This window comes from Cyphellophora europaea, assembly GCF_000365145.1.
Source record: "Cyphellophora europaea CBS 101466 unplaced genomic scaffold supercont1.4, whole genome shotgun sequence".
NCBI lineage: Eukaryota > Fungi > Ascomycota > Eurotiomycetes > Chaetothyriales > Cyphellophoraceae > Cyphellophora > Cyphellophora europaea.
In genome coordinates, this window is record NW_008481810.1 from 1,206,865 (window position 1) to 1,230,802 (window position 23,938).

At 54.3% G+C, this 23,938-nt stretch overlaps 8 protein-coding genes across 8 annotated transcripts; 5 read left to right on the forward strand and 3 right to left on the reverse strand.

Annotated features, from left to right (window-relative positions):
* Positions 1-203: 203 nt before the first annotated feature.
* HMPREF1541_04685 (uncharacterized protein) lies at positions 204-2,002 on the reverse strand (the record flags this gene model as incomplete). The annotated part of the gene is made up of 2 exons (XM_008719029.1): positions 204-1,176; positions 1,491-2,002. 2 exons carry the CDS (start codon positions 2,000-2,002, stop codon positions 204-206), a joined length of 1,485 nt encoding a protein of 494 aa, XP_008717251.1.
* Positions 2,003-2,551: 549 nt separating this feature from the next.
* On the reverse strand, positions 2,552-5,299 carry HMPREF1541_04686 (uncharacterized protein; the record flags this gene model as incomplete). The annotated part of the gene is made up of 1 exon (XM_008719030.1): positions 2,552-5,299. One exon carries the CDS (start codon positions 5,297-5,299, stop codon positions 2,552-2,554), a length of 2,748 nt encoding a protein of 915 aa, XP_008717252.1.
* Positions 5,300-5,653: 354 nt separating this feature from the next.
* On the forward strand, positions 5,654-7,351 carry HMPREF1541_04687 (uncharacterized protein; the record flags this gene model as incomplete). The annotated part of the gene is made up of 1 exon (XM_008719031.1): positions 5,654-7,351. One exon carries the CDS (start codon positions 5,654-5,656, stop codon positions 7,349-7,351), a length of 1,698 nt encoding a protein of 565 aa, XP_008717253.1.
* Positions 7,352-11,340: 3,989 nt separating this feature from the next.
* On the forward strand, positions 11,341-13,179 carry HMPREF1541_04688 (uncharacterized protein; the record flags this gene model as incomplete). Its single annotated transcript, XM_008719032.1, has 1 exon — positions 11,341-13,179. One exon carries the CDS (start codon positions 11,341-11,343, stop codon positions 13,177-13,179), a length of 1,839 nt encoding a protein of 612 aa, XP_008717254.1.
* A 1,020-nt stretch (positions 13,180-14,199) lies between these two features.
* HMPREF1541_04689 (uncharacterized protein) lies at positions 14,200-16,053 on the forward strand (the record flags this gene model as incomplete). The annotated part of the gene is made up of 6 exons (XM_008719033.1): positions 14,200-14,319; positions 14,418-14,725; positions 14,826-15,438; positions 15,489-15,557; positions 15,645-15,755; positions 15,853-16,053. 6 exons carry the CDS (start codon positions 14,200-14,202, stop codon positions 16,051-16,053), a joined length of 1,422 nt encoding a protein of 473 aa, XP_008717255.1.
* A 414-nt stretch (positions 16,054-16,467) lies between these two features.
* Positions 16,468-18,158, reverse strand: HMPREF1541_04690 (uncharacterized protein; the record flags this gene model as incomplete). The annotated part of the gene is made up of 2 exons (XM_008719034.1): positions 16,468-18,044; positions 18,092-18,158. 2 exons carry the CDS (start codon positions 18,156-18,158, stop codon positions 16,468-16,470), a joined length of 1,644 nt encoding a protein of 547 aa, XP_008717256.1.
* A 1,044-nt stretch (positions 18,159-19,202) lies between these two features.
* Positions 19,203-20,603, forward strand: HMPREF1541_04691 (uncharacterized protein; the record flags this gene model as incomplete). Its single annotated transcript, XM_008719035.1, has 1 exon — positions 19,203-20,603. One exon carries the CDS (start codon positions 19,203-19,205, stop codon positions 20,601-20,603), a length of 1,401 nt encoding a protein of 466 aa, XP_008717257.1.
* A 1,226-nt stretch (positions 20,604-21,829) lies between these two features.
* Positions 21,830-23,857, forward strand: HMPREF1541_04692 (uncharacterized protein; the record flags this gene model as incomplete). The annotated part of the gene is made up of 1 exon (XM_008719036.1): positions 21,830-23,857. The coding sequence occupies one exon, from the start codon at positions 21,830-21,832 to the stop codon at positions 23,855-23,857; it is 2,028 nt and encodes a 675-aa protein (XP_008717258.1).
* Between the last annotated feature and the right edge of the window lie 81 nt (positions 23,858-23,938).

The window sequence follows — 23,938 nt, forward strand, 5'->3', positions numbered from 1 at the left end:
AGTAATGTGGTCGCAGCCGCATTCTTTGACAAATGCATTTCATAGCAAGGGCATTCAATCCCTTGTTACTCTCCAGCAGGCATCTAGCTGACTCTGCCAGATCACGCTCATTCTGCGTAGTACGCTCCACGCAGGGACCAGTCAAAGCCCAACAGTGAATATAGGAAGCACCAACGAAGTACCAACGTGCGATGTCGCTATACCTAGGAGTGGCCATAACTCGCTCGAACTGCTCGTGAGATCCGGTACTTCTTTTTGCCATTTGGGAGAACTTCAATGTACTCGTTCAGACCGGGCAATTGACCCAGTTCTTTCTGTTTCCGAGCCTCGAGTTTCTCGGCATTCTTCTCTTTGGACGTCAGAGGCCTTGTAGGAAGAGGCAATCCTTGGCGACGGTTGCTCTCAGCAGCGCGGTAGAATCCAACATCGTCTTTGATTTGCAGCAGCTGTTCTGGAGACGTCTGCGCGATGATCTCAGTATCGTATGATCGAGTGACACTGTCATATTTCCACTCCGGCTTATTGTCTCGTATACTCTCACAAATCCAGCATATGCAGATCTGACAGCCCGATGAGTCTGAACGGAACGAAGAAGAAGATTGAGCCGTCTCCGAGGAATGAATAACCTTCAGGTCGCTCGCTGAGTCCGCCGTATCAAAGCCGGCGTTTGAACAGTGGTTGAGGTATTGGGCTGGAAATAGACGATGTGTACGCCAAATCAGGTGTATGCCAAAGGGTATTTCGTCCTGTGTCAGGCTACCCAATCGACCCGAGGTCAGGGCTCCTACGTAGTCCAGGGCTGCTCGTTGCAAAGAGCCTGTCAGGGTTGGCGACCGGATCCACAGGGCTTGGTGGGACGCATCAATGAAAGCTTCTTGCTGATGGACTTGGAGGACAAGGTCAATAGCAAATGGAGACTCATTGGACTCGGCATACGCTGGTGGAGCATCAAGGTATGTCAAGATATCAGGTGCTTGCTCGGAGATGGTGGAAAAGAGAATTTCCGCCGGGCGGGGCAGCTCGAAAGTCATTGTGTCTCGATCGATGGCATCTCTAATGGCAGGCCAAGGAAAGCAAAGCATTGAAAGACGCGTGTCGCAGGCTTGGTGTGAAACTCTGGAGTACTCCTGTTCATCCAGGATGAGTGAATACCAGACTAAGAGAACGTCTAGTGGGCTATGGGGAGTATAAGCCAAGAGTTAGTATTCAGATCTAAAGGCGGAATATGAAAGAATTGGAACGATCGCACGAAGACCACCAGCTCCAATTGCTGGGACACCAATCTGATGATTGACGGTGCCCTCTTCAGCAAGCTGAGGTCGACACAACAGGCGGTCGACCAAATTGACGGGCAGTCTCCCCGAAGCCACAGCATGTCACTATCGAGAGCATCTGCTGCGAGTCCGAGGAGCCTGCTGGTCAGGTTTGTTGACCCCTGGTGACACTTGAAGTGGCACCACGCTGGCCTTTCTAGGTTTGGGATGACTTACGGAAGATAGTTAACAGGGAGCTGGATCTCATCCCTGATGGCACCTCCGCGTTGGCCATAAGCGATGGCATGATCGAAAACCTGGGGGAGATTTTTCCACCAAGTGGTAAATCGGGTTACCGCGAGCTGGACCAGAAGATCCCAGTGCAGGGATTCAGGCAGCGACTCCTCTGCAAAGCTCTCGTCAGGGCTTGCATCTTGGGCATATGCGGGGGGCTTGTATGATTGGATGTCAAGCTTAATAGCCTTGGTCCTGAGGTTTCGGAAACACTCAAGGAGGCAAAGGTGAACGGCAGCGTGACTAGAGTCGGGATAGATCAGAGCAGTCTTGTGTGGCGCGTGTGTAGTCGCGTCAGGCACAAAGGCGTTTCTTAGGTCGACAGGGTTCGGGATTACTGTCGCTCTGGAAGTCGAGCTCGAGATAGAGTACTTGTTGGGAAAATGCCACGAGTGAGGATCTTGGTCTGCCTGAACTCCAGACAGGCGACCCCGAACGCGGCCGAAAATGGACATCCAAGAGTCGAGAGGACGATAGCGACTAACGAGATCACTTGAGGTAGAGTGGAAATGACAATCTCCCACTCGAATCTGATAAAAGAACGAAGTGGGTGAAAGATGGGAAATGGGGAGGCGAAAGGCAGCGAAAGGAATCAGCACCCTAGGCCAGGACACTAAGCCTACGTCAAGCGCTTTCTTGCCCGTTCTTGAAGGTGCAGGATGGGGGGTGCAAAGCCATCGCTGCTTGGTGGGCGACCTATTTGCAAAAGATAGGCCACAGCTCTCCGCCTGTTGGATCCCTGGGGCTCGGCGGCGGCGGCGGGCGAAACAGCACGTGCGCGGCACAGCGGCACCCACGCCAAGCCTTGGCCTTCGTGCAACCAGCTCTCACTATCAAAAGTCGACTGCAGGTCTGCGTGGCGGCGTTGAATGCGTCAAGCAACGAGGCCGCAGCTTGTCACGAGGCATATTGGTTCGTATATACATTCATTAAATGGTCGTAGTTCGTCCTTGGTGTTACAACTCGTAGTATACAATACACGCTTAATGCTTCTGCCCCAAACATCATGGTTCACCCGGTAGATTCCAAGACAGTATTTTTGGTGGAGGAGTAGCCTCTTCCACTATAACCCTTGGAAGACCTGGTGATTGTGACCGATCCGATGTGGCATTGAGGAGCCTAGATTCAATGGACTCATGGTCGGTCACACCCCTCAACTCAGGCGTCGAAGGGGCTGTGCTGGGCAACTCTGGTGGACTAGTGCTGGGCCGCTCAATCGTACTTGGATCAAACTCCGGATCATCTACGGCAGCACATTGCTCCCTCGCCTGCTCTCCGTCTGACGGCTCGCCGTAGCTCATACTGACGGGCGTGGGTGGGCTATACATCTCGTTGGCGCTGGGCGAGTATTCTATCGAGTCTTCTGACGGTCCACGACGATGACCTTTCAAGATGCCATGGCGCTTGCGTATTGAGCTTTGCCGTGTTGCAGGCGGACTCGCCGTTGGTGTATCCAAACTTGTTGTGTTGAGCCAGCGGGAGCTCGGAGATCGTGCCAACACACTCTGCACCAACGGCAGCTCGAGATACTGATTGAAAGCACCTTTCGTGAACAACACGAGGGCCAGGCAGATCAGAACGAGCACCATCTGCAAGATCGAGATGCGTTTCTGAAGGATCAACTCATCCGCAAGAATGCCCAGTCGAGTGTTCATCGCTTCTGTCTCATGGTGATACCGCTCTCGTTGCATTTCCAGCTCGATCACAGTCGACTGCCATAGCTGGTCGTATTGCTGACGAAATTCTCGGAGCTCACTGAGGACTGTGCTGTTCAAATGATCGAGAAATGTCTCGGTCTTGGCCAGTTGCCGCTGCTCAACCTTTTTGAAGGCGTCACGTAGTGCTCGAGATTGGTCCTCGATATATTGTAGCGACAAAGAAGAATTCGATTCAAGCATCTGCAGCCTCTTTTGCACAGATTTGAAGAACGATTCTTGCATCGTTGGTGCAGCTGGTTGACTCTGCGTCGGTGTTCCCGGCGACTTCTGTCGGTCACTTGCGGTTGCGTTCGTGGAGCTACCAGGCGCCTTTTCTGACGACGAACTCCCAACCTGTGTACCATTTGGCGTTGCATTCGATGCTGTCGTCGCAGCATTCGCCTCAGGTATTGTTGCTTTCTCCGCAATCGAGCTGGGTTCCGTCACTGTTGAGTTCAAAGTAGTGTGATTCGAGTGGTGAGAAGGAGTTCTGTCGGATACGTGGTGGGTGGTGTTATGCTCGTAGCTACTTGCTGAAGTCAGGGGAGTCGAGCTGGAGCTTGTGCTAGGCTCGTTGGAAGCCTCGCTCCCATAGTTGTCAGTCACCTTCTGTTCTGCGCTCAGCTCGCGGGTGAGACTGCTGCCGGCTGCCACTTCACCAGTGTCTTTCGATGGCTCCGCTTCCAGCGATATACTCTCAGGAGGTTGGACCAGGGCTCGGTGTTCGAGGACCTTCTGGATTAGCGGTTCTGCTATAGCTTCTGGGACAAGGGCATCTTCTGGCGATACGCTGGGATTGACAGCCCCGGACTCATCTTCGTTCTCAGCCTGTGCAGACTCAAGGTCATGCTTGTATTCCTCAAGCATCGTGGTGCCATGGACTCGAACCAAGCTGACAGGGCAGTAATATTCATTACCGTAATGCGACAATAGCTCGATCCGAATGTAGCGTGCCCACATTACAGGATTTTCGATCAGAAACGCTTGCACTTCTCGAGTGTTTCTCGCCTCGAAGGTGCCCAAAGACTTCCATTTGTCAACCTTGACTGGGTACTTGTCCGAAACGCTGACGCGAAATGTTCGAAAGATAGAGCTGAAAAATTCATAGTTGGCCAGCACAATGGTGTCGATGGAAATATCATCACACAGTTCCAGAATGAGGAACTTGTTATCGGCGCTGCAGACATTCAACATATACGCGTCCTTGTTTTCCCCAAGTACGGCGGATGCGCTGGTTGCTTCCGGATTATGCTTCAGGACGTTGGCAGCACAATCGAAAGATGCATAGTTGAATCGTTCCTTGCAAGTTGTACCAGCGTCTTTGTTACCAGACTTGATCTTTGGAGGGGAGGACGCCGCAAGTTCTGCTGATAGTTGGGGGAGATCACTGCCAGTTCCATCTCGTGATGGGCTGATCAGCTCAGGGGCATCGGGTATGAAGCCAGTAAAGTCAAGCTCGATCTCAGCATCATCGCCCAATGTATCCAGGGCGGTATGCATATTGGCGGGTCGTTTCCGCTGCGCGAGCCGTTCTGGAGGATGATCTCTTCCCACATGTTCAGACTGTCCAGATTTTTGTAGATTCTGCCTCTTCCAATCCTCGAAGGACATGAACTTTCCATCGTCCAGAGGTGATGCTTCATCTGATTCGCTCCGGGGATCCTCGGCTGCTAAGTGGCTGGGAGAGTCAACCACTGGGGTCGCCGTAGGTGATCCCACGAATTCCCCTGTGGATTGAGCCGCTTCTAAAGACTCAGCTGGGGCCGTGTTATTATGAGACTCAGAGTCTGTTGTGTTGGCAACCAAAGACGCTAAGGTAGGAAGGGCAGAGTCGAGACCCGTGACGTTTGCCAGGATGCTTTCCGTGCTCTTCCAGGTCGACGTCAGACATTGTTGCGGAAGATTATGCGTTATAACGTTTGCAGTTCGAGACGGGCATGTCGCACTCGCTACGACTGTAGTAGGAGCGGTGTGGGATTGGGTTGCAGAAATGACAGACGCAGAAGCAGTGGTGATCAACCCATACAGGAGCGAGATGCCCCGAGCGTTAACCATGACAGACAGGCAGCGAGTCGAACGAATGATGCTTTTGCTCAGGAGGTCGTAGCATCTCGCTCACCGAGACGAGATACTAGTATTTTCAATGCTGTCGTCTGCGGTGAGACTTCAGATCGAGCGGTGGACTTAGTCAAAGGCCAGATGCGGTTGGCACATCGCTGGCCTCGAACTTTTGGCCCCGGCGTTGTGCCAAGCCATGACGCCGCCGGGAGCTGAACCCCAGGCGCGTACCTTTGCCGTGCGGGTCGCGACTTGGAGAAAATTATCACCTCCGATGTCAACAGCTCGATCATCGCAATTGCAGTGCTGCATCCAAGCCTTCGAACACAAATCGACGGCTTGAGGAGGGCGATGCTGGCCAGAAATGTAGGGATCCGCGCGCTTCGCCAATCTGGCTGCCTCAATAGATCCAACCTCTCTAGAGTCCGAGCTCTTCCTACCCGACGACTGTCGTCAACGTCTGCGCCACATGCATCTGCGCCAACTCCAACTGCTCACCCGCTGGCAGGTGTCGCAACTCAAGTCGACAATGTTGCTCCCAGATTTGAGGTCGAGGCGTCGCAAATTGAGATACTCGACTCGCCTGCAGCCTTTTACGAAACCCTCAAGACCAAGATTAGGGGTGCAAAGAAGCGTGTATATTTGTCTACGCTCTACATCGGCAAGTCGGAACATGACTTAATCCGCACCATCCAGGAGGCCTTGCAAAGCAATCCCAAGCTTGAGGTATCGATTCTCACAGACGCTTTACGGGGAACCCGTGAGGATCCTTCTCCAAGCTGTGGCACTCTCCTAGCACCGCTCATAACTCAATTCGGCGATAGGGTCAAGATCTCCATGTACCATACTCCTAACCTCAGAGGTTGGAAGAAGAAGTATATGCCTAAGCGGATCAACGAAGGTTGGGGTCTTCAGCACATGAAATTGTATGGCTTCGATGATGAGATCATGCTTTCGGGTGCAAACCTGTCGAACGACTACTTTAACGATCGATTGGACCGCTACCACCTTTTCAAGTCCAGAGAGCTAGCAGACTACTATCACAAGATCCATAACGCTGTCTGCGAGATATCCTACGATCTCGCGCCGACTCGGGATCAGCCGGGAGGTTTCGAACTGATTACACCATATGCGCGAGGCATCCCCGATCCCGTCTGGCATTCGAGGCAATACATAGCGTATGCGAAACAGTTACTGGAACCTTTGATCCGCCCGAAAGCACGACAGCGAATGTTTCCAGTAGAGTTTGACCGTACCAAAACCTTTGTGTATCCACTGGCCCAATTCGACATTTTACTGGGTAAACCCACAAGTCGCAGTATTATGGATTATGAATTGGCGACTTTCACGTCGACGGAGAAGCCTGTCCTAGAGCGAGTATTGACCAACTTCATTGAAGACCCAAGGCTCAGACCCGCCTCGTGGGTCTTCACGGCCGGCTATTTCAACATCGATCCCAATATCTGCGATCTGCTGATCTCTGCAGCACCTGATCACCCCATCACAGGACCTGCCAAAAAGGCTGCAGAAAAGGCGTGTACGGTCATTACCGCCTCCCCTTGGGCAAATGGATTTTATGGGTCGAAAGGCGTGTCTGGTATGCTCCCAGCAGCCTATACGTTGCTGTCACGTCGGTTTCTGCGAGAGGTGAGCAAGCGAAACAAGGACAATGTCATCCAGCTGAAGGAATGGCGGCACGGAACGGTGGGGCAGCCTGAGGGCATGACATATCACGCAAAGGGGCTTTGGATCACGTTGCCTTCCACCACGGGTCCGGCCAACGAGGCGGTTCCGGAAACGGGACCCAGTGTCGCGGTCATTGGGAGTAGCAACTACACGAAGCGGTCATACTCCCTCGACCTTGAGGTGGGGGCGCTTTTGTTGACGGGTGATGAAGCACTGAAACGTAAGCTTCAGGCCGAAACGCTATGGCTTCAAGAAGACGCGACTGTCACCACGCAGGATGATTTGGCCAAAGTTGAACGTCGCGTCGGCTTGCAAGTACGGCTCTCACTTTGGCTTGTTGAAGCACTTGGAGGAGCACTGTAGGGACTGCCGGCCATCCGCCGCGCCGGTCACCTGTCGCTACACGTGGTTCTCGACCCAGAGTCGCCGCACCTTCGTTGAGCCCGAATCACCATCTCGAGCCGAATGCTCCCGACTTACGCATGCGATTGTCCATTTCTGAAGAGGTGCACGTTTCGAAGGGATCGACACTACTATCGACCCTCTGCTGTCCCGCGCCAGACCGCCAACAGGGTCAGGCTTCTCAATTGGATGAAAATTTCAATGTGCCTCACTTCAGGCATCTTCTCTACAGCGAGGCCTCCTAAGACGATGCGACGCCAAGTCAAATCCCCGTTGGGTAGTTACCCGGTACACGGGTCGGTGAGTCCTTGTTGAAGGCCTCCGGCGAGCATTCAGCCGAGACCTTGACCACGCTCGCCTCCAGGAGAATTGTTATTTGTTTACGGGGCAATCTTGTTGCAATTAGCTGCAGCAGTTTCAAAAGTCGGTCAGAGGAGGACAGCAGCAGACTGGGACAGTGCTAAGGTTGGGGCCGCAGTGGAACCGATCGGCGGGGTTCCAGAACTGGCCGACCCGTCTTGGGGCAGTCCACTCCTCAGCAGTATTTGCCCGAAGCCAACTCTGGCCAACTTTGTAGCTTGCAGAAGACGCTCGACGCCGTCTGAATCGTGCGAGGCTTCTACGCGAGTCGAGGAAGCTGCATGAGACTACTGCAAGATCTCTCCGTTGCGGGCCAAACAATGGCATTGAAAATCTCTGCACTTACAATCAAAAGACCAATAATGACATTCTCCGAGATTGGCTTGCTCACCGACAATACCTATTCATCCTCCAAGGTGGTAGCAACCACGCTCGGCGAAAGTCGAAGCCATGCTGTGTAGAGTAAATCCTGTCACGAACATCCGGGCCATGTCCGCCGGATCACATATCCGCAGGTGCTGGCTGCAAGGCATCTACGCAGTACACGGTTACGGGGTGTCGACAAGATGGTCGAGACGGGTCCCCGAGCTCACAGCTGCACACCCTCAAGGCCGCCGCTGTGTGTTCGGGGAACTCTCCCCACCCATTTCGTCGGCTCCCATGCCAGGCTTAGAGAGTCATCTTGGCTGTACTGCTCGCTGAAGCAAGCACTGGGATTATCCTGACTTGATGGCCTCAAAATTACGCAGTTGCGCGCCAGATGGTCTGAGCAATAGTGTACTGATAGGGTAGATGGAGCTGACCTTGAGAGGGTGAGGTGATGAGGTGATGGACGCCGTAAGGGGATTTTGAAACACGAGCAGCATGGAGGCGAAATGCATCAGGACTGCTTCGACACCTTGCGTCCATCTGATTTGCCAGCAGCCGTCCGGTATGTCAAAGCACTGGTCACGTGGTCCACAAGTTGCGCAATGAGCGGGTGTTTGGAACGTCATCCTTGCTGTTACTCATGTATAATCTCGGTTGCTTACTGAACATTGACCGGTGTGCCAACCAGTAGTGATGATCATTGATACAGAGTACTTGGCTTCTGATAAGCAAGCAAGCGACGAACTTTGCCAGAGGAGATTGATCACGATGACGGAAAGACGGTAGCCACCGGTCAATGATCAAATCGCTGGGGCACCAAGACCTTTCTCCTGACCTCGCAGCAGATCTCGCACAAGAACCTCTGCTGCAGAGTGACAGTGACCCCTGGTGGGGGCGATCTGAAATGCTTGCCACCCAGAAGCATCACGTTCTCGGAGTACAGTGAAGGCATGCTCGACGGGGGAATTATGGGAAGCTAGAGTGTCACACGAGCAGCTCTGTTACACTGCAGCGAATCCAGACCCGATGGCAGACGTGGGAGTGTCCCTAATGGCAAGCCGCGCCTGTAAGGGGCAGCAGCTTTTACCCCGCGTTAAGAGCAGAAGGGCAAGGGCAAGAGCCTGCCATTGGCTGGTGAGTGCAGCAGCTGCAGGCTTTACTTGCCCCCAGACCAGCCCGGCGCCAACCTCTGGAACAAGAATTCTGGAGCTCGCTGTTCGTCTCAGAGCGAAAGCCAGAGAGTCAGATGGTCACGTAATGAAGGCAGTGGAATGAGTACTCCGTAACAGGCATCACAATCCCATTCCTTTTCGCCTCAGTGACCCATCGCGTGATGCTCGGCGAACGTCAAAGGGTGGGTGTGTGGACTTGCGGGAATAATTACGAGTACACACACTTGGGGACAGCTCGAGCTGGCAGCCACGTGAAGTAAGGGTCGAGAGCGAGATGCATTTCCGGCCTCCGGATGACTGAGTAAGAATAGTTATGAAGTCTTGAGTGAACACAGTGTCCCGGCTTCCGGTGCACGGACACCTCTCCTGGTAGGCCGATGGCAGTCTTACGAGCCAACATAATAGTCGCAGGGAGGCGTCAATAGATGGCCACGCCAGACCCGGAGCAAGCCGAGACTCGAGGCCGATCCAAGGGCCTGAGACAAAGGTTGCAGGTCAAACAGACAAAAGGGAGGTGGGCACCAGCACGAGGACGTGCTGAAGGCGGCGGCGGCGGCAGGAGCAGCAGCAGGGCGACGAAGCTCGGGAATACGCTGTTCGGCGTAGTTTGTAGCACAGCTCGAGATTGGACCTGGTCAACTTGGAACATGAGTGGGGTGACCAGGTCGGCGGCAATTGGGCGATACCGATGCGAGCTTCCAGCGCTTTCTTTCATTTTCGAGCATAGCGTCAGCCGCCATGGTTCAAGTGGTCGAGGCTGGTGCCCCAATGATGCATTAGCGGCCCTCGCGAGGGAACCCCACCAAAACAAGCAGGCACAGATTGTTGGCAGCTAGACAAAGGCTGCCATTGGGCTGACCCGTGGCCGCAGCCCACCTACCCACCTCCCAGCGACACCGCCTCTCACGACCAGACCCATCTCATCCCAGCTTTCCGAGCACTGCCTCGACTCTTAACCTCACCCCATCCAGCAACCTCCATCACTCTATTCACTTCCAACACGCAAGTGCAGGTCTCCAACTGATCCAATGTGACACGCATTCACCTCAAGCTCGCCACCCATCTCAATCACGACAGCTTGTCTGCGTGTCCTTCCTTCCGCCACATCTCTCCACGTTCTTTCCCATAACCCACCTACATTCCTCGCTGCCCGAGTAACCACCTGCACACCCTGACGGCGACCGCTTTCCCGACCCTAATCCAACTCTCTCTCGACCTCACTCATCTCCTCTTACACCCCCTCGTCCGTTGTCACATCCCGATCCCTTGCTCAGCAACAAATCTATCTGGAATCAAGAAAGACCAGTTGTTGAACATTGGTGCCTAGGATCAGTCTACTTTGTTTGCGGGACCATATCCTCTGCCAGGCTACATATACCACCTCTCGAGGCACGCACCGGAGGTATCCCTGCCGCCATATCTCCACCTTCGAATCTTCCAGCTCGGCTGCCTGTTCATTCAGTAGCAGCTGATCTTACTCATTCGTCCATCATTACTTCCCATACCTAACGACCGACACTCACGAATCTCATTACACACCCTAATAACGACTCGACACTCTACACTCCCTCGAGTCTGTCGGTCACAGTCCATCGTTCCAAACATGACGCAATAACCTCGACGCTCCGTATCCAGCTTGTTCGAGAGACAAAGAGCTTTCCTGCTCAGCGTCCACTCGACAGGCTTTTGATCTTTTGTTAACGACCCTATACCTCTATGAGCCTCTGATCCCACACGACGACTAGGAGTTCCGCGTTTATACCTGTTGGCCTTCGAATGATCCTGGTGGTTGTTGAGTTAGCGACACTTCTGGTGGATATATCTTTTGCTGTCCTGGCGACCCCGACGTCTACATCCTCTCACGACGTTCCGCTCACTTGCCCTTTCCAATCCAGGCGCCTCTCTATTTGATCTTTTGTACAAAGCGACCTCGACACCGTTTCATCTGTTCTTCTGCTTCGAAAATACACAAAAAAGTTTACTTGCATTTGCAGCGATAGACTGTTTACTGCTCGCAGAGCAACGCCTATCAGTCACACCTTATTCGACATGGAGTGCATGAAAGACCGCTTTCAGAAAGGCCAGATCCTCGATGGACGCTTCCGTACCTTGGCTCCATTGAATCATGGCTCCTTTGGGATGGTCTTCCTCGCTGAGGATTTGACTACCGGACAAGAGGTGGCCATCAAATGTCTCACCAAGCCTGGCGTTCCCGGTGCAACCTCTGTTACCACGGACGAAGGTCTTGAGGAGCTCGCTTGCCACGCCATCCTCAAGCACCATCCCCACCTAGTCAACCTAATTCATCACTTCGAGACCCCGTCTCACAGCTACCTCGTTCTCGAGTACTGCCCTCAAGGTGATCTCTACGAAGCCATTCGTCTTGGTCATGGCCCTCTGCAAACCGAACATGTTCGACGCTTCATCCTGCAGCTTATCGACGGCGTGGAGCACATGCACAACAACGGCCTCTACCACCGTGACATCAAGCCGGAGAATATCTTCCTGATGCAGGATGGCTCCGCGAAACTTGGAGACTTCGGACTGGCAACCAAGAGCCAGTGGTCTTACGAGTCCTGTGTTGGCAGTGACCGCTACATGGCACCCGAGCAGTACGATCCTGCGGGTGTCGGCTATTGTCCAGCCTATGCCGACGTGTGGTCGATTGGCATCTGCTTGCTCAATGTCCTGTTCTCTCGCAATCCCTTCTTGACGCCAACCGACTCTGATGTGCTGTTTGCCGACTATCGACGGGACAGACAGTCCCTCTTCGACATCTTTCCGTCGATGTCTCAAGACACCTTTGAGGTGCTCAACATTGCCATGGCTATTGATCCTCAGAAGCGTGATATCAAGCTTGTTCGTCAAGCTGTTCAACGTGTTCTGAGCTTTACCACCGATGATGACAGCTTGGATGAATTCTGCACCGAAGGCCGCGATACAATTCGTGCAAGCAAGAACCGAGAACCTCTACGAACGCCCTCGGTGCAGTCTCCTCATCTCGAGGCCGGCGGTGCATTCCCCTGGACCAAGGCTCTCAACGCCACTCCTCAACGCAACCTGTCGGTCATTCCCGATGCGTACGAGGAAGATCTGTTCGAGAACGAGTCGCTTCCGAAGCTCGGCGAGTCATGGTTTTCTGTTCATGCCACGACACCTTCCATGGCTTCAGTTCTCGACTCTGCATATGGCTCGTTGTCAAAGCCTATGGGTATCCGCCTGCCGACCCGCAACCCTCCTCGACCTGACCCTGTCACCGTCCCAAGCTCATTGCCTATCCGTGCATCACGTCCAATCCCGACAATGTCGTCCGTCTTCGGTAAGAAGGACGCCGTGGCTAAAAGCTGGAGTGACATGTTTGAAGAGGACGAGGAGTCTGAGCGGGAAGAAGCCGATCTTCGTGTTCGCCGTGAGAAGAACTCTCGCACTTGGAGCCAGGACAGCCAAAAGCAACTTCCTGTCCCTCCCGGTGTCCTCACCGAGTCGAAGAGCCGCTCCTCATCTAATGCTCGCCGCAGCCGGACTCCCAAGCCATACTCTCCCACTAAGGTTCACGTGAACAACGAGAACAGCGATCCTGCTGTTTGGAGACCACGCCAGGAGCCCCGACTGTCCCCCAAACAGGCTCCTGCTGACAAGTGGGCCGCGCTTGGGGACAAGCGGAGAAACATTCCCGCCGAGACGGAATCAAGCACCAAGAAGCGGTCTATGACTACCGGGTCTCGAAAGAGACCTGCCACTACCTTTGATACTTGGCGTCGACGAGACAGCCGAGCAAACAAACAACGTCCTGCATTCCTTAACCAGGACTGGCGCAAGGCCCGGGCCGTCGAGTCTGATGACGACGACCATGAGTGGGTCGGAGGTTGGCACAACTTCCATTTGTGATTTCTGAGCAAGAGCTTCATTCAGCTTGTTGGCTTTCTACCGCACGACTACTTGATTCCACGGATTTTGCTGTTTTGGTTGTCATGGGAAAAGGGTATGGAGCGACAACTAGCCCCTCGCTTTCAGTCTGTTGACCTGAGGACTTCTACGATACCCGACGAAATCGTCGAATGAGGTGTCAACTGTACCAACACTGCATTGCAACCATCAGTTTCTCACGGGCTGTTGAGGGCGCCGGTTCAATTGTAACTCCATATATCGACAGCATCATGGGACAGCATCATAGGATATGGGATTGGGTGGGATGACGGAGCGGTTGGGAAGCGTACACAAGCTCTGGTACGCAAGCACTCGTGCTGGGGAATTACACAATTCTCATTATTTCGACAAAGAGCGACCTTTAGCTTAGGACTTGTCGTCAGTGTTTTGCTGGCGACGTATATTCGAAGTAGAGAATTTGATCTCACTCAAAAAAACCAAATGTTGCTTTCTCTATGTTCGGTGGTTCTGTTCTTTTATGATTTCAACGCCTCAGACTCCGCCCTCGACCACGTCTGCTTGTCGGTACCGACAGCCACCCCATGAATAAGCTCGGCCCCGGTATTACAGCATGCCTACCCAAATGGGCCCGGCTCGGCCACGGTGCCTCGGTTCATCTCCAATTCTGTACGGTTCCCCCACCCATCAAACCCGGGGAAGTGACCTCGCTGATCTGTCTGCATCTGGGGCAATCAACTTTAACACCAGTCGAACAGCCCTTTGAGATCTCTGAGTCTTGTCTTTGTGACTAGACACTGTCGGTGATACAATCTGTAAGGGCATACGTTGTGTCACTGAGCCAGGTCCAGGCAGTCAGAACGAATCCAGCCTCCCACCTAACCTCGGTTTCTCTCTCTAAAACGACCTACTCTCTCATACCTACCCACGGCCGAGAGTCTTTCAGACACTGCACATACACCGTAGCTCATATACACCCTAAGAAGCAGACAACATCCGCGACATTAGTTGCCCTCGTCCGCCATGTCTTTCGCCACGTCTCTCGAGAATGTCACCATCCGGCCTAAGATCTCCGCCTCCGAGGCAATCCCGCCCATTGCGGTACCCTTCGTGTCCGACAAAGCCAAAAAGATGATTGACCTTGTACGAGGCCCTGCCCATGATTATACTACCAATGTCCCCCCCGCTCTCCCCACTACTTGAGCCACACACATGCTGACATCTCGGTTCCCTCTCTTCAGGTTGAGCGCTGGGTCAACGAAGAGTGCATCCCCGCAGACATCGTCTACTCGTCGCAGCTCTCTCAGCAGTCCTCGCGCTGGAATGGACACCCTAGCGTGCTCGACCATCTCAAGAAGCGTGCCAAGGAACTGGGCATCTGGAACATGTTCCTGCCCAAGAACCACTTTGCCAACGAGGGCAGCCCGGGCTTCACGAACCTCGAGTATGGCCTCATGGCCGAGCAGCTGGGTAAGAGCAGGGTTGCCAGCGAGGCGTGTAACTGCGCGGCTCCCGATACAGGGAACATGGAGGTTATTGCGCGCTACGGGTATGGACACTCTCTCCTTTTCTGTCTTTGGTATCCTCTGGGGGAGGTTCGGAGCGAGGGACGCATTAACAGAGTATGCTAACGTGACGGTGCCGGACAGCAATCGAGCACAAAAGGACAAGTGGCTCAAGCCACTGCTGGCAGGCGAGATCCGATCCGGCTTCCTCATGACGGAGCCGGACATCGCGTCCTCGGACGGCAGCAACATCCAGCTACGCATGGAGCGCAAGGGCGATCACTACCTGCTCAACGGCAGCAAATGGTGGTCTTCGGGGGCCGGCGACGAGCGCTGCAAGATCTTCATCGTCATGGGCAAGACCGACCCCAACAACGCGAACAAGTTCCTCCAGCAGAGTATGATGCTCGTGCCCGCCGACACGCCGGGCCTCACCGTCCACCGCATGCTGAGCGTCTATGGGTATGACGACGCGCCACACGGGCATGGCCACATCACCTTTGAGAACGTCAAGGTGCCGCTCGACGCTATTCTGGTGGGCGAGGGCAAGGGCAATGAGATCATGCAGGGCCGCCTGGGTCCCGGGCGTATTCATCATGCGATGCGCAGCATTGGTGCGGCTGAGGTGGCGCTGGAGTGGATGATCCACCGGCTCAATGATGAGCGCAAAGCGCCGTTCGGAAAGCCGTTGCGCGAGCATGGCGTGCTCATTGAGTGGGTGGCTAAGAGCCGAATGGAGATCGATGCCAGTCGCATGGTGAGCTTGTTGAATCTCGTTTGACGTTACGAGGTCTAATCTATTCTCAGGTGGTTCTCAATGCCGCTATCAAGATCGATCAGCGCGACGCGAAATATGCTCTGAGAGAGATCGCTGAGGTGAGTGTTACCGGCGACGACCACCGCTGCGGCCCGAGACTATGGTGCTGGTCATTGAGAAACGCAAAGTTGCTGACGTGACGACAGGCCAAGATCCTCGTGCCGACGATGGCTCTCACCGTCATCGACCGCGCCGTGCAGGTGCATGGTGCCATGGGCGTGTGCCAGGACACACCACTGGCGAACATGTGGGCACACGTACGTGTTTCTTTTACCCTCCCCTCCCCCTTCCCCCTTCCGGCCCAGCATAAACACATCTCTCGAAGATGATCCTAACGTGTGAGCGCGATAACAGATCCGCACCCTTCGCATCGCCGACGGGCCCGACGAGGCCCACCTGCAGCAGCTGGGCAAGCGCGAGAACCGCGAGCGCAAGGACGAGATCACGGGCAAGTTCAAGCGCCAGCGTGAGACGACGGACAAGATCTTCAAGTCCATGGGGTTGCAGCCTCATGTGCTGGGCGTCGAGAGGTCCGTGCCGAGGAGTAAGCTGTAGATGGATATCCAACAGTGGTCCTGGTGGATAAGGGGGGAAGCCAGATTAGCCTGGAGAATGAATAGCTGGATGGACACTGCACCATTCAGGGGGGCAGTGATGAATCAAAATGTGATGACTGGATCTAGCTTATTACTCCAGGGTTTTGGTTTCTATTTGAGACCTGTGCTGCGTGTGTACGGAAATGCGGTTCCTATGCCATTGGCATGAGGCCCTCCACGACTAACCACATTTCAACAGGTAGCACACCTCACCACCCCCTTGTCTATTCTATGCATTCTGTCATTATACAGAAGGACCTATCTCACATCTCCCTCATAGCCCAAGCCCACCGTGTTCCAATTACACAAAATCGCCGTAACGGCCCCGATCTTCCTCCCTCCTCCCACCCCGTTTCCCATCCTTCTAACAGACTCACACATACTTCTTAGCCGGCACGCTCTTCCCATTCGTCCTCCAGATCGCCTCCTCGGCCCCCTCCCACCTCTTCCTCCCCTTCTCCCCCCTCGGGCTCTCAAACAACCGATATACGAACGGCGTATCAATCCCATCCATCAACAGCCGATACAGCCTCCAGTTCCCCAACATGAACCGCCACGCCTCCCACCCCCAGCCATGCAGCTTCTCATTCAGACCATTGCCGGCGGCGGCGTTGAGGAATGTTTCGAACTCCTTGGCGCTCTGCCCGACCTGCACGGTGCGCCACACCTGGATCTGCGCGAGCATGGCGCGGTAGTTGGCGTCGCACCACGTGTCCATTTCGGCGCGGGCAGGGAGGGCGTGGTGGCCCCGCCAGATCTGCGCGATGGCGCTGGAGGCGAGGTCCCCGTTGACGAAGGCGGAGATGCTGTGGCCGCGGTAGACGCCGATGAAGGCGAGGGAGTCTGGGTGGTCGAGCGAGAAGAGGCCGCGGTACAGGCGCGCGTAGGGCATGTTGTTGGAGTTGGGGTGGTTGTCCCATTCGGGGGTCGGGTGCAGAAAGGGGTTGGCGCTGTCGCCCAGGAAGGAGTGGTCGAAGTCGAAGCCCGTGCAGAAGATGACGGTGTCGATGTTGCTGAGCGTCGTGTTGTCGCTGAAGGTGGCGGTGTGGCCGTCGGGGGAGAACGAGGTGACGCCCGGGAGGGATTTGACTCGGCCGGAGCGTAGGAGTGAGACGAGGTGGTCGTTCATGACGGGTGCGACGTTGGTGATGGGGTGTGCGGGGAGGAGCTTCCACTCTGGTTGGACTTTCATGCGGTACTTCATTGCGAGCTCAAGGGCAGTGTTGGCGAGGTACGAGGCGAAACGGGGGAAGTGGCGGTTCAGGGCAAGAACAAATCTATTCGCGCGTCGGGTGGCGCGGTGGTCGGTCGGGGCTTTACCCTCCTCGGTGCGGTTGACGATGAGGAGACCAGAACGGTGAGAGACGAAAATTTCTGGGCAGACGTCGCTGAGCTCAGCGGCGATATCGCCGCCAGTGTTGGACAGGCCAACAAGAAGGACGCGTTGATTGGCGTAGTCTTTGGGCTCTTTGAAGGCTATAGAGTGGATGATTTTGCTCTTGAAATGCTCCATTCCTTCGATCTCGGGCATGACGGGGTGGCTTTGGACTCCTGAGGTCACTAGGACGCGGTTGAATTGCTCCGTGATAAGGTCGCCGTCCTTGTCCTTGAGTGTCAGGTCCCAGAGATCAGCGTCCTTGGACCTATCGAGTTTGTGGATGCCAAGTCCGAGTCGGCAGTGAGGGAGCAGTTGGAAGTGCTCTGCATACTGATCGATATAGCGGGATACTTCAGCTGCGGTGGGATAGTTGCCTGGGTCTTTGGGCCAGGGGAAGTCGGTGAATTGGAATCGCTGCCATGAGACATTGGTCCTCGTGCTCTTCGTTACGGACAAGGTCTGCTGATCCGCAGTATATCTCCACAATCCGCCTATATAAGGATTCTTCTCGAAGCCTACCGCGTCAAACCCTGCTTCTCTGAGGTTCTTCAATGCAGCGATGCCGGTCGAACCTAAGCGTGTCAGATTCACTTCTCAAGAAGAGCCGAGCAGTGCTCACCGAGTCCTATCACTGCTACCCGCTCCCTCAGAGCTGAGGATGACCTCTGGCGAAGGCTAGTTTCCATCGCGAGTCAACTCTGCTTGGAGATGGAAGCTGCTGTTCGTGCAAGTAAAGTCATTGGTCTGAAGCTCGGAAGTCCAGTATCATGTGTGGTGGTGTTTCAAGGAAAGTGTCGACCGACGATGTCAGATACGATGTGATGATCGTCATCTGATTTGAGAGGCTTTCTCTTGACTGGTCTCCCTTCGCTAGTACCACGCGCTGCCAAGTTGTCGAGCGAGAGATACTCAGACCAGGTCTCCGTCCACACTCTTCAAGTGGGTGTTTTGATGCTGATTCCTGGTCTTTGCCGGATTACGTGCGACACGTACCTCTGAGCCAGTGTGTCAGAGTCTCGACGACATCCTGATTCAAGAAGATGGTAAGACAGAGGTGATGATCCTCGCGTTGGGATGTCGGCCGCCTGATGACCAGCTAGGCCACAACAGGCAAGCGTAGATCGCCCGTGCAGGGGGACTGCATCTGATTCGTCCGGCGCATTAAGAGCCCCACTTTAGTCCACTCCCGGCGTTGACGACAGCACCGCATCTGTAACCTCCCGAGCAACAGTCCCAGACGTCATTTCGATCGCGACTGGTTCCCTACGCACGATAGCTAGCGAGTACTCCTTGACATGTCAGGACCGAAGCGGTACGAACCGCGCATCGAGAGGACCCCGACCTGCCACGGAAGCAATCTACTGGCTAGCACTATGCATGAGGTAAGGCCGCCAGTGTATCACGCACGAGCCCATCCAGCTGTTCAAGCTTGGTAGACCATGGAGGTATCGTTCATCCACCAGACGGGCAAGCCGGGCAGATACAAGCAGAATCGACGACTGCAAGATATCAACGCCCATGTTGCTAGATACTCCCATGCCGTACGGGCAGCCAGGAGTGGACGGCCTGGACTTATACCACTCCACAAATCAGTCGCAGTAGAAGAAGATGGTAGTTGGAGCGCGCCTTCGCTTACTGCTATCGAATCGGGTGCCATCATCCATCAACGAACCCGGGCATCGGATTCCAAACCACAAATACCTGTCCCTCGAAGCCTCTTGGCTGGGGCTATGGATCCATTCGGAAGCTTTGTATTCGGCACTGACAGCAATGTTAGCCAGCTTATCTTCCACTGGGACTCTTTCATCCTCCAGCCTGTAGGCGAGACACATGATAGCCATCTGTCAGGACTCAGGAACGAGGCCTGGCAAATGCTTGTGGATTCCTTCCAGGACATTTGCCGTGGCTACGCCTTCTTGGCCTGTGCAGCAAAATTGCGCGCTACAACGACCAAGTCACCGGCGATTGCTGCCCTTGCTGAACAATATCGTCACGTTGCGTTGATTGATTTGCGACAAAGACTTCAGAGAGAGGGCGTGACCGACGATGCTCCCGGCTGCATGCTTTCTCTCATTATAGCAGACTTGGCCAATGCTGACTCTGACTCGGCAAGAGTTCACATGAGATTCCTGAAGAAGATCATACAGCCAGCCGATGGACGGCGCGTATCGATCCCTCCGGGTGCTGGACATATTCTGCTGTGGCAGGATATTCAGGTGGCAACCTTGTCATTGAAACGCCCATTGCTGGATCTCGAGCGGTGGGAGCGCGAGCAAAGTCCCGGACTGTGGCTTCCCACATCTCCAACATTCCGAGCACAGCTGGAAGCAGGCTCACAGGTAGATGGTGATGCTTTGGCTGATCCGTATCTGGAACGCTTGTTTCAAGATGCGAAGAAGTATGGTATGGTCCTGCAGTCACTTTATTCCGATCAAGTCCCGCTCTCCCGAACAAATTCCCGTAAACTGTCAACGGGACTGCTTCTATTATGCGGTCGACTCCTCGCCTACTATCTGGATCGATGCGAAGCCAGCGATTACTTCGATGGAGGAGTCGACGCCGATCTAGCGAACATACAGGCCGCCGCAGCCAGCCTGACCGCAATATATTGGGTCCGTGCAATGACTAGGGATGAAATGGGTCCCGTACGACATGCTTTGGATTTCGACTACAGCAATTATCATGCTGGTCCCAACCTCCTTGAGCGTCTCGGTCAGCTGATACAAGTCTCTGAGGCGGCCGCCAACCGGCTTGTGGATTCTTATCAAGCCTCGAAACCGAGAGAGACAGCTATACCCCGCGAGCTCCGTCTACGACTGTGGATTCTCGATATTTGTGCATATATCGAGCGCTCCTCTGGCAAGACGAACAGCGGCACGCATTACCAAGATCGATTGTCCGCGCTGCTCCTGGCAACTGGCACGGAGGACAGGATTTTTTTCCAAAATGAAGTCATTGACGGATTCCTATCACTGAACAGCGATACCGTGCTGGGTCCCTTGTGGTTTGTACCAATTTTTAGGACTGCGGCTCTTGCGAGGGATGAAGGAGAAGCACCCGTGTCAGTTAGAACAGTGATCAAGACAGGGGAAGACACTTCACGGTGGACGCGTTTCGCAGAAGCTCTGTAACCTTTCGCTGTATCAAAGACAGTGGTGTTTGCCTGTTGCAAGATAATCCAGAAGCGATGAATATATTTGTCGGATTGGTGTCTGTAGATTGACCTCAAGCTATTGCGCAGGACACTATCCTCTATTGATCTTGTATCATGGTTGTATCTCGAAGCAAAGTAGCTCTGAAGAACCCTCGCGTCCTCTGGTAGCATTCATCTGTCCATCTCCACAGCCATGTCTGCCACCTGGTCGTTGCCAAGAGCGAGACAGTATTGTCGGTTGGCAGTCGGTGATTGGCCGGAGAGACGGAGGGGCGCTTTGAGCGAGTGCCGAGATTGTGGCGGTGACGGTGGGGGCGGAGGGGCCTCGACGCGCCTGGAAATGGGCAGAGAAAGCCGACGACAAGTATCTCAGCAAACCTCGCACTGTAGTTTTATTCATACGTAATTTGTTTCTCGATCGGCTTTGTCCGGCTCCAGGCTAGTTAGTTTCAACGAGCCCCGAGCTCAAAAGAATATCTGCGCCATCCGCTGGGACGAATTAGAACACATCGCTCCGCAATGTATTGATTCTGCCTGCCTTGTCTCAATTGTGGGAAGGGCGAGGACCCTCATATCGAGGTAACGAGGTACTTACCAACTATGAAAAGATTCCTGAGCGTGAGAGCGAGAGACAAGAGCCCGCGACCAAGGGATGGCAAGCACGGCCAGGGCACCCTCGGTCGCCACCACCATCATGGCAGTGAATCGAATGTTGGCAAGGTACCACTCCCGTTCACTCCTTGAGAAATCATGCGAAGGCGCCGCAACTTCTACCACATCTGCGTTCTGTGTTGCCTGTCGATTTCAGACAGCGATAATGATTATGAGGCCGCCAAGGTAGCTGTGGGGGGCACTGTGTCTACATCACGCTGACCTTGATCCTTCAGACCACGGGCGAGCCGAAAATGAAGCCAGCAGACCCCAGCTCCGCTACTGACTATTACGTGAGTCTTCCATTCCTTGACGCCGGTCGCTGTACGGGAGCATGTTGGCCTCGACCATAGCGATAACGAGACCCATCTCCTTCAATCCCGACCCTCGCGGAGACGAAGCCGAACCGAATCACTCACGCTAATGCCAGGCTCTGTTTGAATCTCCTGGAAAGCCAGCCAGTCATGAAGAAGAACAGAAGGTAGGCTCAAATCGAACCGTCTTTCGCTGTGTCTGATCTCTCTCTAGATAAAAGGAATCCGCGTCCGACTCATGGAGACCAAAGGAGTCAAAGTAAGGGACAGCACTATTCTCTGGACGCTTCACTCTCGAGTCGCTGAAGGGAATGATGACCTTGCCTACAACTTCCTACTCGCTATATCGGATGCCTCCGAAGGCATCATCTCTCCCTACAACCCAACAACTCGGTTACGGGGCGCTGTCAATCGTCAAAGCGTCACCTGCTACCTAGACTCGACCCTCTTCGCCATGTTCTCGCGATTGGGCAGCTTCGAGGCTATGCTCTACAACACATTCGCTGACCTTGCTCGGCAAAAGCTAAGCTTCTTGCTGCGTCTCTGGGTCAACATGCTGCGAACCGGGCAACTGATTACCGTTGATGTGACTGAAAGGATCCAAGCCTCGATAGCAGAATGCGGCTGGCAAGAAGCTGCGGAGCTGCACCAGCAAGACGCTTCCGAAGCCTTCAGCTTTATCACTGGGAAACTTGAGCTGCCACTCCTTACCCTCAAGATGGACATTTATCATTCTGGGAAAGAGGACACCGCAGATGATCACAAATTCATCAACGAGAGGCTACTCGAAGTAGCGATACCAGAAAACCCAGACGGCGAACAAAAGGAGATTACTCTTGAAGAGTGTCTCGAGGAATACTTCAATAATCGCGTCGAAGTACGCAGATATCTCGAGCGGAGGACTACCATGAATTCGATGAAGTCACCAGTCGATGGGAAACTCAAAGCGGCAGCGATTCACGTCGAGACTATGGAAATCGATCCTGATTCTTCCCCTATTACTCCCATTGCATCAACCCCAAGCGGGCCCCTAACACGACCACCGGCGCGGCCAAGGCAGCAAAGCATCATCCAGGAGCGCTATGCTCCAGCACGCACGGTCAGCAGCGGCACCACTCCGCTTAGCCAAGTCGATACGGATGCTAGTGGGCGTTCTCGTGCTGGGAGCTTGAGGAAGACGGTCATGATGCCCGGCTGGCAATTCTTCAGTCTCATCCCGTGGTATACTGACAACACCCCTTCTAATGATGCTCAAGTGGCGGCACACTTTTCCTCAGTCCGCCCAGTACTAGGACTGTGCCTGAAACGCTATACCTTCCAGAACGGGCGGCCCGCGCGCTTAGGAACCTATGTCGATATTCCGGTGGAAATTGGTCTGCCGCATTTCATTCAAGAGGATCATATGGAGGATGGCACCAACTTTGGCAACTTCAAGCTGTCTCTCCAGTCAGTCGTCTGCCATCGCGGCGAATCAGTCGACTCTGGGCACTACATTGCTCTCGTCCGAGGCACGACAAGGGCACCTGAGAATGTGGCTGCCGGAGATACGAAGCATTGGCTAAGGTTTGATGATTTGGCACCGCAGCGCATCACCCTGGTCGATATCCACCAAGCATTGCGAGAAGAGACGCCATATCTCCTGTTCTACCAGATCCTTCCCATTGATGAAGCGTCTGGGTCTCGATCTGATACGGAAGCAAGCGAGGCCTTTGGCGACCCATCATCGACCTCTCTGCCCCTCAGCCGAGTCAGCACTACAGGTCTGCCGTCTGGCCGCCCGAGCTTGGAGACTACCGGTCCTAATGACTCTCGGGGCCGTTCACCCAACGAAGAAAGCAGGGCCAGCATCGTGTCATTTTCGGAGACCGCAGCAGCTGGATCCCTGGCGGCACCATCCCCACCCAGCAACGGCCAAAGTCGCAAGGGCAGCACCGCGTCTCACCAGAGAAGTGTAAGCAAGGGTAGTGATGGTGGTAGCGGCTTGGGCAGGACGCTTTCGAAGCTCACCAAGCGCAGGAGTCGCGAAGTGCCCCGAAATCAACACCACGAGACGGAGCCTGCCAAGATCCAAGTTCAGGAGATCACAGACTTGACACCCGAGACCAGTCAGGTAGCCCCGGTCGCGAAGCCCAACACACTCGCGGTCACTACTACTCCTGGGCATAGCGGTCGGAGTCACAAGAGAGACAGCAGCAAAGGCAAAAATCGACTTTCCAAGCATGGCGGTAAAGATAAAGACCTGGACAGGGAGTGCATCGTCATGTGAATGAGCGAGCGTTCGTGTCACCAATAATTGACGATTTGATGAGCTTGGCCCGAGCTTGCATTCTGCTTTGCATACAGCGAT